Source organism: Oncorhynchus kisutch, linkage group LG28, assembly GCF_002021735.2.
Source record: "Oncorhynchus kisutch isolate 150728-3 linkage group LG28, Okis_V2, whole genome shotgun sequence".
Taxonomy (NCBI): domain Eukaryota; kingdom Metazoa; phylum Chordata; class Actinopteri; order Salmoniformes; family Salmonidae; genus Oncorhynchus; species Oncorhynchus kisutch.
The window spans coordinates 36,157,720-36,170,468 of record NC_034201.2 but is presented as its reverse complement, the minus strand read 5'-3'; the positions used below and the strand labels follow the sequence as shown (position 1 = coordinate 36,170,468).

The following is a 12,749-nucleotide window of genomic DNA, read 5'->3' as shown; positions in this document are numbered from 1 at the left end:
ACATCAGTAAGTGGGGGGAAATTAACTATATTGTGGTAACCCGAACAATTTAACTTATGCGGTGGTACTTAATGAATATAATGTCAGTTCGGTTGTCATCTGAGACATTCTCATCAATGATAAGATGACATAAACTCTATCGGATTCGTATGGAATTGTTGTTCAATTTAACTGTTTGAATATGAAATTATTTGTGATGGGATGAAATGTGATATTAGCTTCTAAAATGTGAGATGTGGGTTTTCATAAGATAGGGCTGCTCAATAAGTGGCCCGCCCTGTGAAGGAACATGGGCTATAAAACGTTTCAAACACGCCCTCCTCTCCCTTCCTATATAAAGCCTTGACGACAACATAACTTCCTGTTCCGGGGATGTAGGACGACGGTCCTATGCCAGAATGGTTCAGATAATAACTACAGAACGAAGCCAACATCAGTGTGAGCTTTGGTTGCAAATGGTATGAACTTTTAACTCTTATTCACTACAGAAGTGATATCTCCTAGCCGTTGAGTTAGCAACTGCAGCTGCAATCGCAGGTTAGGAAGGAACAGACAGAGTATCCCATCTACCACACAACGACATTACTACAACATATCCAATTGACCACCAGAGACATTCTTCAAAGGGCAAAGGACTCGGTTTGGCAACACGGCCTTCCATCTACCACCAACCTACTGAAGCACAGCTCAGAGTAAATATTTATTGCATTTTCCTTTTCCAAATGGGCGGTAATTTAGAATGCATAAGATACTGTATTTACGATAGCCCAGCTTCTTCCCTTTGTTCCTCAGTCTTCCCGCTCCTTCACTAAACCCAGCCCATTTTCTTTTGGGTAAAAAGCAGTCATATCTGTTCCGCCCGCAAGGGACGTTTTCCTTTATGACGTAATTTGTAATCAATTTATGATTAATTGTGTGTATGTGTAATTCTGTGTGATTAGTTAGGTATTTATTCATTAAATAATTAAACCCAATTTTGTATTGCTGATTCAACTTGTTAGCCAGGGTTTGTGCAGATAAAATAATTTACAACTTTCAGATGAGACTGAATTAAGACGACGATTGAAATTGACTGCTATTGATGTAAAATATTACGAGGTCTTTAAGAGTTTATTCGGAAGATAACATCTCCTGTAAATATTATTTTGTGGTGCCTGACTCTCTAGTTAATTACATTTACATGATTAGCTCAATCAGGTGATATTAATTACGGAGAAATTATTTTATAGAATAGCATGTGATATCACATGCTTGGAATTGTTAAAGTGCTCCATGCACACAATGCAGAAGTTTACCTCGTTGAAGGAATCTGAATCTTCTACTTCAATATGCTTTGTTTTGTCTTTTGTCTTAGGCAGGACAGTTTTTTGTTGTTGTTCAATGTGGTTTGTCTTGGCTTGCTTCTTTCCAGCTGTTTTGCTATGCAGGGCAATTTTTTAAGCCTTCTGAGTGCTTGACGTTTTATGCTCTGCTTCCAGTGCCTGCTTGATGGGTGTATTCTCCAAAATCTCTGTTTTTATCCTCTTCCTACCCCTTGTTGTAATTTTCCTAGGCCCTGCTTTTGGGAGGTACATCAACTGGGTTGATATCAGAAGAGTAATCAGGTGTTTACCAGCCACAGCCTGAGACGTGTGGGGAGGTGCCCTGTGAAGCGACTGGAGAGGTGGCCTGGAAGGCGGTTGGAGAGGGGGCCTGGATAGCAGTGGTCACAGTGGCCTGAGATGTGACTGAAGAGGTAACCTGGGAGGAAGCTGGAGTGGTGGCCTGGAAGGCAGCTGGAGAGGTGGCCTGGAAAGCAGCTAGAGAGGTGACCTGGGAGACAGCTGGCAAGGCCAGTGTGTCAGCTGGAGTACAACGATCAGTGGCAAGTGAGGGTGCAAAGTCACATTCCTGAAATATATCAGCGTTGTATGGACAAATGCCGATGCACCTGAACACAGCCTGTACATTGTTGGGTGTTGTGGCACCTGGAAGTGCTGTTTTGACAAGGCCTGGAATGTCATATATATAGTCATGGTCTTTCCGGGGTTCATCCGATCCAGGCATCCCTGGCAGAATTCACAATTTTCTTCAATGCCCTGTACACACTCCTGTCCAGGGACTGGAGCTTGTGTGAGCAGTGTGGGGGGAAAGAAAGCAAGACTATGCCAGAACTAAGATTGCAAAGACGGAGATGGCAGCATCGCCGTGACTAGCTCTTAGACAACTTTGCAGTATTTAATTATTTGATGTACTATTTTTTACATCAGGAAATATTTTGTGTCATTACATACAGCCGGGAAGAACTTTTGGATATTAGAGTGGCGGTAACTCACCAGAACTACCAGCATTACGACCAGGAATACGGCTTCACTCTCCCCAGAGCAATTGAACTTATCCAGAGGCTGACCCAAAACATTGCAGGCGGAGGAGAGGCACTCGAGAGAGGCACACTGCTGGTTCGACTTAGGAGGCATGCACACCACCCACCACTTCCGAGTATATTACTTGCTAATGTTCAGTCTTTGGAAAACAAAGTTGATGAACTTAGAGCAAGGATTTCTTACCAGAGAGACATCGGGGCCTGTAACATACTTTGTTTCAAGGAACATGGCTCTCTTGGGATACTCTGTCGGAGTCGGTAAAGCCAGCAGGATTCTCAGTACATAGCACAGACAGGAATAAATATCTCTCTGGGAAGCAGAAGGGCGGAGGGGTGTGTTTCATGATTAATGACTCATGGTGTAATTCTAGAAACAAACAGGAACTCAAGCCATTTTGTTCACCCGACCTAGAATACATCACAATTAAATCCCGACCATATTATCTCCCAAGAGAATTCTCCTCCGTCATCGCCACGGCCATTTACATCCCACCTCAAGCCGAAACCTTGACGGCCTTCAAAGAACTTCACTTGACTTTATGCAAACTGGAAACCACATATCCTGAGGCTGCATTTATTGTAGCAAGGGATTTTAACAAAGCAAATCTGAGGACTAGGCTGCCAAAGTTCTATCGACATATTTACTGTCCTACCCATGCAATTAAGACTCTCGTCCATTGCTATTCAAACTTCCAGAATGCATACAGGGCTCTCCCTCACCCTCCTTTTGCCAAATCTGACCACGACTCCATCTTGCTCCTCCCGTCCTATAGGCAGAAACTCAAACAGGAACTGCCCGTGCTTTATACTATTCAACGCTGGTCTGAACAATCGGAATCCACGTTTCAGGATGGTTTTGATCACGTGGACTGGGATATGTTCCGGGTAGCTGGCAAAATAATCTAGACATGTACACGGACACGGTGACTGAGTTCATAAGGAAGTGTATAGGAGATGTAGTACCCACTGTGACTATTAAAACCTACCCTAACCAGAAACCGTGGAGAGATGTTAGCATTTGTGCGAAACTGAAAGTACGAACCACCGCATTTAACCATGGAAAAGCCTGGTAATATGGCAGAATATAAACAGCATAGTTATTCACTCCGCAAGGCAATCAAAAAAGGTAAATGTCAGTATAGAGATAAAGTTGAGTCGCAGTTCAATGGTTCAGATATGGGAGAGGAAAACCAGCCACGTCGCTGAGACCAACGTCTTGCTTCCAGACAGGCTAAACACATTCTTTGCACGCTTTGAGGATAACACAGTGCCACTGACGTGGCCCGCTAGCAAGGACTGTGGGCACTCCTTCTCCGTGGCCGACGTGAGTAAAACATTTAAACGAGTTAACCCTCGCAAGGCTGCCGGCCCAGACGGCATCCCTAGCCGCATCCTCAGAGCATGTGCAGACCAGCTGGTTAGTGTGTTTACGGGCATATTCAATCTCTCCCAAGCCCAGTCTGCTGTCCCCACATGCTTCAAGATGGCCACCATTGTTCCTGTACCCAAGAAGGCAAACGGGACTATCGCACCGTAGCACTAACCTCTGTCATCATAAAGTGCTTTGAGAGACTTGTCAAGGATCACATCACCTCGCATGCTCAGCCCCGTCCTGTACTCCCTGTTCACGATGACTGAGTGGCCAAGCACGCCTCCAACTCAATCATCAGACGACACAACAGTAGTAGTAGTATCCTTCCTGTTTGGCCCTGTCCGGGGGTGTCCTCGGATGGGGCCACAGTGTCTCCTGACCCCTCCTGTCTCAGCCTCCAGTATTTATGCTGCAGTAGTTTGTGTCGGGGGGCTAGGGTCAGTTTGTTATATCTGGAGTACTTCTCCTGTCCTATTCGGTGTCCTGTGTGAATTTAAGTGTGCTCTCTCTAATTCTCTCTTTCTCTCTTTCTTTCTCTCTCTCGGAGAGAGAGAACAGCCATCACTAACACATTAGAAGCTGCTGCCTATAGGCATAGACTAGGAATCACTTGTGACTTTAAGGAATGGAACACTAGTCACTTTAATAATGTTTACTTATCTGGCATTACTCATCTCATATGTATATACTGTATTCTATACTATTCTATGGTATCTTAGTCACTTAATGTTTACATATCTGGCATTACTCATCTCATGTGTATGAACTGTTTTCTTTGCTATTCTACTGTATCTTAATCCGTTCCACTCGGTAATCGCTCGTCCATATGTACAGTATATCACAAAAGTGAGTACACCCCTCACATTTTTGCAAATATTTGAGTATATCTCTTCATGTGACAACACTGAAGAAATGACACTTTGCTACAATGTGAAGTAGTGAGTGTACAGCTTGTATAACAGTGTACATGTGCTGTCCCCTCAAAATAACTCAACACAGACAATAATGTCTAAACCGCTGGCAACAAAAGTGAGTACACCCCTAAGTGAAAATGTCCAAATTGGACCCAAAGTGTCAATATTTTGTGTGGCCACCATCATTTTCCAGCACTGCCTTAACCCTCTTGGGCATGGAGTTCACCAGAGCTTCACAGGTTGCCACTGGAGTCCTCTTCCACTCCTCCATGACGACATCACAGAGCTGGTGGATGTTAGAGACCTTGCACTCCTCCACCTTCCGTATGAGGATGCCCCACAGATGCTCAATAGGGTTTAGGTCTGGAGACATGCTTGGCCAGTCCATCACCTTCACCCTCAGCTTCTTTAGCAGGGCAGTGGTCATCTTGGAGGTGTGTTTGGGGTCATTATCAGTTGGAATACTGCCCTGTGGCCCAGTCTCCGAAGTGGATCATGCTCTGCTTCAGTATGTCACAGTACATGTTGGAATTTATGGTTCCCTCAATGAACTGTAGCTCCCCATTGCCTGCAGCACTCATGCAGCCCCAGACCATAACACTCCCACCACCATGCTTGACTGTAGGCAAGACACACTTGTCTTTGTACTCCTCACCTGGTTGCCGCCACACACGCTTGACACCATCTGAACCAAATAAGTTTATCTTGGTCTCATCAGACCACAGGACATGGTTCCAGTAATCCATGTCCTCAGTCTGCTTGTCTTCAGCAAACTGTTTGCGGGTTTTCTTGTGCATCATCTTTAGAAGAGGCTTCCTTCTGGGACGACAGCCATGCAGACCAATTTGATGCAGTGTACAGCGTATGGTCTGACCACTGACAGGCTGACCCCCCACCCCTTCAACCTCTGCAGCAATGCTGGCAGCACTCATTCGTCTATTTCCCAAAGACAACCTCTGGATATGATGCTGAGCACGTGCACTCAACTTCTTTGGTCGACCATGGCGAGGCCTGTTCTGAGTGGAACCTGTCCAGTTAAACCGCTGTATGGTCTTGGCCACCGTGCTGCAGCTCAGTTTCAGGGTCTTGGCAATCTTCTTATAGCCCAGGCCATCTTTATGTAGAGCAACAATTATTTTTTTCAGATCCTCAGAGAGTTCTTTGCCATGAGGTGCCATGTTGAACTTCCAGTGACCAGTCAGTATGAGGGAGTGTGAGAACGATGACACCAAATGTAACACACCTGCTCCCCAGTCACACCTGAGACCTTGTAACACTAATGAGTCACATGACACCGGGGAGGGAAAATGGCTAATTGGGCCCAATTTGGACATTTTCCCTTAGGGGTGTACTCACTTTTGTTGCCAGCGGTTTAGACATTAATGGCTGTGTGAGTTATTTTGAGGGGACAGCACATGTACACTGTTATACAAGCTGCTTTACATTGTAGCAAAGTGTAATTTCTTCAGTGTTGTCACATGAAAAGATATACTCAAATATTTACAAAAATGTGAGGGGTGTATTCACTATTGTGACATAATGTATATAGTCTTAATTCATTCCTACTTAATTTGGGTATATGTTGTGTAATTTGTTAGATATTACTGCACTGTCAGAGCTAGAAGCACAAACATTTTGCTACACCTGCAATTTTTATTTAACTAGGAAAGTAGGAAAGTTAAGAACAAATTCTTATTTTCAATGACATCCTAGGAACAGTGGGTTAACTGCCTGTTCAGGGGCAGAATGACAGATTTGTACCATGTCAGCTTGGGGATTTGAACTTGCAACCTTCCGGTTACTAGGCCAACGCTCTAACCATTAGGGTACCCTGCCGCCCCAATAACATCTGCTAATCACGTGTATGTGACCAATAAAATTTGATTTGATTTGAGTGCCTACAGAAATCAAAGGTAGACCGGTGAGCTGGGGTTGTCAAGGAGAAGGACCACTTTTTTCATTCTCCTGCATCCATCCGGATCCATTTCCACTTCCAACACATCCGATACAACGTGGTTGTGGTATCCTTCCCGTACAACGTGGTCGTGGTATCTTTTGCATGGGAAAAATTGGGGGGAGTTTCCTATTGCATTTATAGCACATGTCATTGACACTAGCGTACCCTTTCTGCTGAGGTGATTGCGCCAACCTGTTTGGTGGCACGTTTCACGACCATTCTATCAGGTGTTTGTACAGTGATTATACTCGGACAACTTGTTTCCTGTGTCCACTAAAGTAGCCTACGCGAGGAAGCTCTCTGGACCCCTTCTCCAGTAGCTACTTTCTCTCTTTTCAGAATCTGTACAGCGACACATGACATATGTCATACTTTGCAACAGATCTAATGGACATCCCCTGCTCTGCTACATCATTTGATGCTCTTTTCAAAGTGCGGAAAGGTACTCTCCTGTCTGTTTCTTTTCCATGATCTAGGCATGCTGAAAGTTAAAGAAAACTTTCAGTTTTAATTGGGTTAGTTGTAACATTTTCTCACAAATTGGAACTACAAAGTAGTTGATAGCATCACAAAAACACATTTGGTCAAAATAATTACTTTCTTGCCTCAAAATCAGATTTATGTCAATAGAATCTGCAGAGTTTATCACAGGGACTTGCTTTTTCACATGAGGGTGTCACGCCTTGGTCTTAGTGTTTTGTGTTTTCGTTATATATTTGGTCAGGCCAGGGTGTGACAGGGGTTTACGTGTTGTATTCGTATTGGGTTTTGTAGGCATTGGGATTGTGGTTGATTAGGGGTGTGTCGAGTGTAGGCATGGCTGCCTGAGGCGGTTCTCGATCAGGGTCAGGTGCTTCTCATTGCCTCTGATTGGGAACCGTATTTAGGCAGCCTGAGTTTCCACGCTGCCTGTTTCCTTCTTTTCTCCAACTCCATTCGCCTATAGCCCTCTTCACACTGCTCCAGCGAATCCCATGCGGGCTCAGGCATTCTCTCTCCCTAACCTTGCACATCCTGTGCCACCTCCACACACCAGTCCTCCGGTAGCAGCTCCCCGCACCAGGCTTCCTGTGCGTGTCCTCGCTCCAGTATCACCAGTGCCCGCACCACGCATCAGGCCTACAGTGCGCCTTGCCTCTCCTGCTCTGTCGGAGTCTCCCGCCTCTCCAGCGCTGTCGGAGCCTTTCTCCTCTCCTGCGCTGTCGGAGTCTCCCGCCTGTTTAGCGCAGCCAGCGTTTTCCTCCTCTCCTGCGCTGTCGGAGTCTCCTGTCTGTTCAGCGCAGCCAGCGTTTTCCTCCTCTCCTGCGCTGTCGGAGTCTCCCGCCTGTTCAGTGCTATCAGAGCCTTTCTTCTCTACAGCGCTGCTGGAGCCTCCTGCCTGTTTGAAGCAGCCTGAGCTGCCAGTCTGCAAGGAGCTGCCAGTCTGTAAGGAGCTGTCAGTCTGCATGAAGCAGCCAGAGCTGCCAGTCTGCAAGGAGCTGTCAGTCTGCTAGGAGCTGTCAGCCTGCATGGAGCAGTCAGAGCTGTCAGTCTGCAAGGAGCTGCCAGTCTGCAAGGAGCTGCCAGTCTGCAAGGAGCTGTCAGTCTGCAAGGAGCTGTCAGTCTGCAAGGAGCTGTCAGTCTGCAAGGAGCTGTCAGTCTGCAAGGAGCTGCCAGTCTGCAAGGAGCTGCCAGTCTGCAATGAGCTGCCAGTCTGCAAGGAGCTGTCAGTCTGCAGGGAGCTGTCAGTCTGCAAGGAGCTGTCAGTCTGCAAGGAGCTGCCAGTCTGCAAGGAGCTGCCAGTCTGCAGGGAGTTGTCAGCCTGCAAGGAGCTTCCAGTCTGCAGGGAGCTGTCAGTCTGCAAGGAGCTGCCAGTCTGCAGGGAGCTGTCAGTCTGCATGAAGCAGCTAGAGATGTCAGTCTGCAAGGAGCTGCCAGTCTGTAAGGAGCTGCCAGTCTGTAAGGATCTGTCAGTCTGCAAGGAGCTGTCAGTCTGCAAGGAGCTGCCAGTCTGCAAGGAGCTGCCAGTCTGCAAGGAGCTGTCAGTCTGCAAGGAGCTGCCAGTCTGCAAGGAGCTGTCAGCCTGCATGTAGCAGTCAGAGCTGTCAGTCTGCATAGAGCAGCTAGATCCGCCAGTCAACCAGAATCTTCCAGATCTGCTAGTCAACCAGAATCTACCAGATCTACTAGTCAACTTGAATCTTCCAGATCCGCCAGCCAGCCAGGATCTACCGGAGCCTACTACTTACCTGAGCTTCATCTCAGTACTAGGCTTCCTCTCAGTACTGGGCTTCCTCTCAGTACTGGGCTGCCCCTCAGTTCCGGGCTGCCCCTCAGTTCCGGGCTGCCCCTCAGTCCCGAGCTGCCCCTCAGTCCCGAGCTGCCCCTCAGTCCCGAGCTGCCCCTCAGTCCCGAGCTGCCCCTCAGTCCCGAGCTGCCCCTTAGTCACGAGCTGCTCCTTAGTTCTGTGGGGTTGTGGGTGAGGACTATTAGGCCATGGTCGGCGGTGAGGGTGGATTATCCCAGGACGCGAAGGGGAGGAACGAGGACATTAATGAAGTGGGGTCCACGTCCCGAGCCGGAGCCGCCACCAATGACAGACGCCCACCCGGACCCTCCCTTTGGTTTTGAGGTGCGTCCGGGAGTCCGCACCTTGGGGGGGGGGGGGGTTCTGTCACGCCTTGGTCTTAGTGTTTTGTGTTTTCGTTATATATTTGGTCAGGCCAGGGTGTGACAGGGGTTTACGTGTTGTATTCGTATTGGGTTTTGTAGGCATTGGGATTGTGGTTGATTAGGGGTGTGTCGAGTGTAGGCTTGGCTGCCTGAGGCGGTTCTCGATCAGGGTCAGGTGCTTCTCATTGCCTCTGATTGGGAACCGTATTTAGGCAGCCTGAGTTTCGCTTTGTCTTTCGTGGGTGATTGTTCCTGTCTCTGTGTAGTGTCACCAGATAGGCTGTAATAAGTTTCACGTTCCGTTTGTTGTTTTTGTATTTATTCGTTATTTCATGTACCGTCACTTTTTTCATTAAAAACATGAGTAACCACCACGCTGCATTTCGGTCCGACTCTCTCTCAACAAACGAAGAACGCCGTTACAGAGGGTTTAGGATGAAACTGAGCATGTGCACAGCGAATCACATGATTCTACCTCGCTTCTGATTGGAAGAGCTGCAAGTGTTACAACTATCTTAGGGGTGACAGGGTAGCCTAGTGGTTAGAGCAGTGGACTAGTAACTGGAAGGTTGCAAGTTCGAATCCCTGAGCTGACAATGTATCTGTCGTTCTTCCCCTGAACAGGCAGTTAACCCACTGCTACTAGGCTGTCATTGAAAATAAGAATTTGTTCTTAACTTTCCTAGTTAAAGGTATATATATTTTTAAATGCATATGTGGTAAATCTATATTCCATCTAATCCTACAATAATTGCTAGCGTTTCATCATTCCATCCCCGTACCTGTCCCGCCCTGGCCATAGAGAGTATTTTATTCTCTATTTTGGTTAGGCCAGGGTGTGACTAGGGTGGCCATTTTAGTTTCTTTATTTCTATGTTTTGGCCGGGTATGGTTCTCAATCAGGCACAGCTGTCTATCGTTGTCTCTGATTGGGAATCATACTTAGGCAGCCTTTTTTCCCACCTGTGTTTTGTGGGTAGTTGTTTTCTGTATAGTTTATGCACCTTACAGAACTGTCCCGGTTTTCCCTCTTGTTTATTTTGTTCGAGTGTTTTGTGATCAAATAAAATCATGAACACTTACCACGCTGCGCTTTGGTCCGATCCTCATTACGACGAGAGTCGTGACAGTACTATTTATTCCAATATTTTAAGACATTTCTGTTTCATGTTTGATATACATTTTAATTTACCATTTCTTACCCCCTGAGTGGTTCGATGTTTATTGTGAACATGAACGTTCGCAAGACTCATGAGGTAGAAGTTCTGTTTATTTACTTCAATGTATGGTTTCCTTTGTTAATATTTACAGGGTTGTGTCGGAATTTTGTGTGTCTGTGTCCTTATGTCTCTGTCATTCTGGTTGTGCATAATAGGAGCGCCTCAGTGTGCACAGATATAGGCTACTTGGCCTGCACGCCATGCTTTGGAGTCAGTAGTCTACAGTGAATAAGATACAATTATTGTTCAATTTATGAATTGTGATGAAATATCATTAATAATCATTCAGTCCGATTAAGACGAATGTACCAATGGAGGTGGAAATTGCCTTTTACATTGTAGAACCAGTTTATTGGTTGTAATTGACATTTGGGTAATTGTATGGTCTTGGGCCAAGTGCTTATATGTAACTGTTTGAGCTCCTTTTAGACAGATTTGATTTGGTTTCTCAAGTGGAGGCTGTACAGTCTTACCCTCTACCTGTGTTCGTTCAGGACAGACTAAGCCTGATACAGAGGCTATTCCTTTTGTGCTATTGCCCGTGTATATTTGGTAAACCTACTTGTAAATTTTGTATGATATAGAGAGGTGACCTAGAAGGCAGCTGGAGAGCTGACCTGTAAATAAATATACACGTCAACCTGCCTTGCCTTTTGCTGATTTCATGCCCTTACGACTGTTACAAGTCCCTATTTTACAATTACATACTCAAAATGTGTTGTAGACAAAATAATGTAAAGGGCTGCCTGGTAGTCTCAATAAATAGACACAGATTTGAGGTTGAACAAGTCATTGCATGTATAGATTTGTTTTACTTGATTTGAAACTTGACTTGAAAAACTTGACCTGACTTGTCTTAGAATGCATGCCTTGGACTTGACTCAAGACTCAACCCGTTCTACTCTGGGACTCAATTTTAGACTCGGACCTTGTGACTTAAGACTTGGTTGTGTATCGAATAATAGTGACTTGGTCCCACCTCTGCTGATTAGTATAGGTCAGGAATGGGATGAATCCCTCCATTTCCACTATGAAGGAAATATTCATCTGTTTCAGGAAAGGCTTGATACTCTGTTATCTAAATGAGGATAATGACTTCTAATTTTCAATAAATTTGCCTTCACTTCCCTTAATGTATTTTGTTACTAGCCTACACGTCTATGAGATCTTTCTCTATGGACTACACCATCTTGTTTACCTTGGGATAGGATATTCATTAGGACATTCTTTGCCGTTGATTATTCTACGTTAAGTCCTTAGGGATGTCCTCACATGACCTACTTTCTTATTTCTTTAGGTCAAGCTCATTCATTTGGTTTGCACTGCTTTAATGGGATATTTCACCCAAATTACCAAATTCCATAATCGTAAGACAGCAATCCATACTGTTAATGGTAAGGAAGCCAATAAGTCATTTTTTACATCTAAAGGTAGACTATCCGGACTATCAAAATAAAGTGTAACCAATAATTTCATATGCAAGGATTCCCTCATAGTTTTTTTTTTTTTTTACTTTTGCTCGATTGGGATCCTTTGTTTCCACCCCACATATCCTTGGCCAAATGTTTGGCAAACCTCCACATTCTATTCACAACAAATGTCCACAGTCATTTATTGGTCAATGATTGACTTGAGGCATGTACACATCTTCATCATGTTAAAACCAATAAGGTGCCTCGTTGGTTGGAACAGAAAATACATGCTTTTAGAAGGAAGGGGGGATGTGTTACTCACAATGCGGTCGGGAGGAGGAGTGCTGCGGATGAAACACTTGATCTGCCCCTTCTCCCCGTAAAGGACTTGCTGGGTCTGGGTGCTGGAGATAGTGGGAGGACCTACAGCATGGCCAAGGGAAAATAAGTCAATCATTCCAATAAAACACCCACATACATCAACGGCCTATCAGATGGTGGGGAAGGCGAAGGCCACATGCAATTATTCATGATGAGATTTGAATTTGTTTTTCTTAAGGTGAGATTCACGGAGTGATGAAAAGGTTGTTTTCATCGCTTAAAGGCTAAGAAAGAGAAGAAGATGTGTAGAAGGTTTGGGTGGACAGCGGAGGACAGTGGAAGGGTTAGATAAAGGTCTAGAGAAAACAAAGTAATTCCAGTTCGCAGTCCTGTGCGTTAGTTCCATTTCACCTCCTGCGCCTGTGAAAGAAAACCTTAGAAATGTGTGACCTTCGACTGACACAGTGTGACGTTGACAGCCTCCCAAGTCAAGGAGCTCTTACAAATTCCAGAACTACCTACCATAAGAGTAACAAACA

General features: G+C 45.4%; 1 protein-coding gene across 1 annotated transcript in view; it reads right to left on the bottom strand.

Annotated features, from left to right (window-relative positions):
• The window catches only part of LOC109873297 (kin of IRRE-like protein 3), a 270,176-nt gene that overhangs the window by 20,841 nt on the left and 236,586 nt on the right, over positions 1–12,749 (bottom strand). Inside the window, exon 10 of the mRNA XM_020464947.2 lies at positions 12,212–12,312. Coding sequence (XP_020320536.1) covers positions 12,212–12,312 — 101 coding nt within the window. The remainder of the gene's footprint in view (positions 1–12,211; positions 12,313–12,749) is intronic.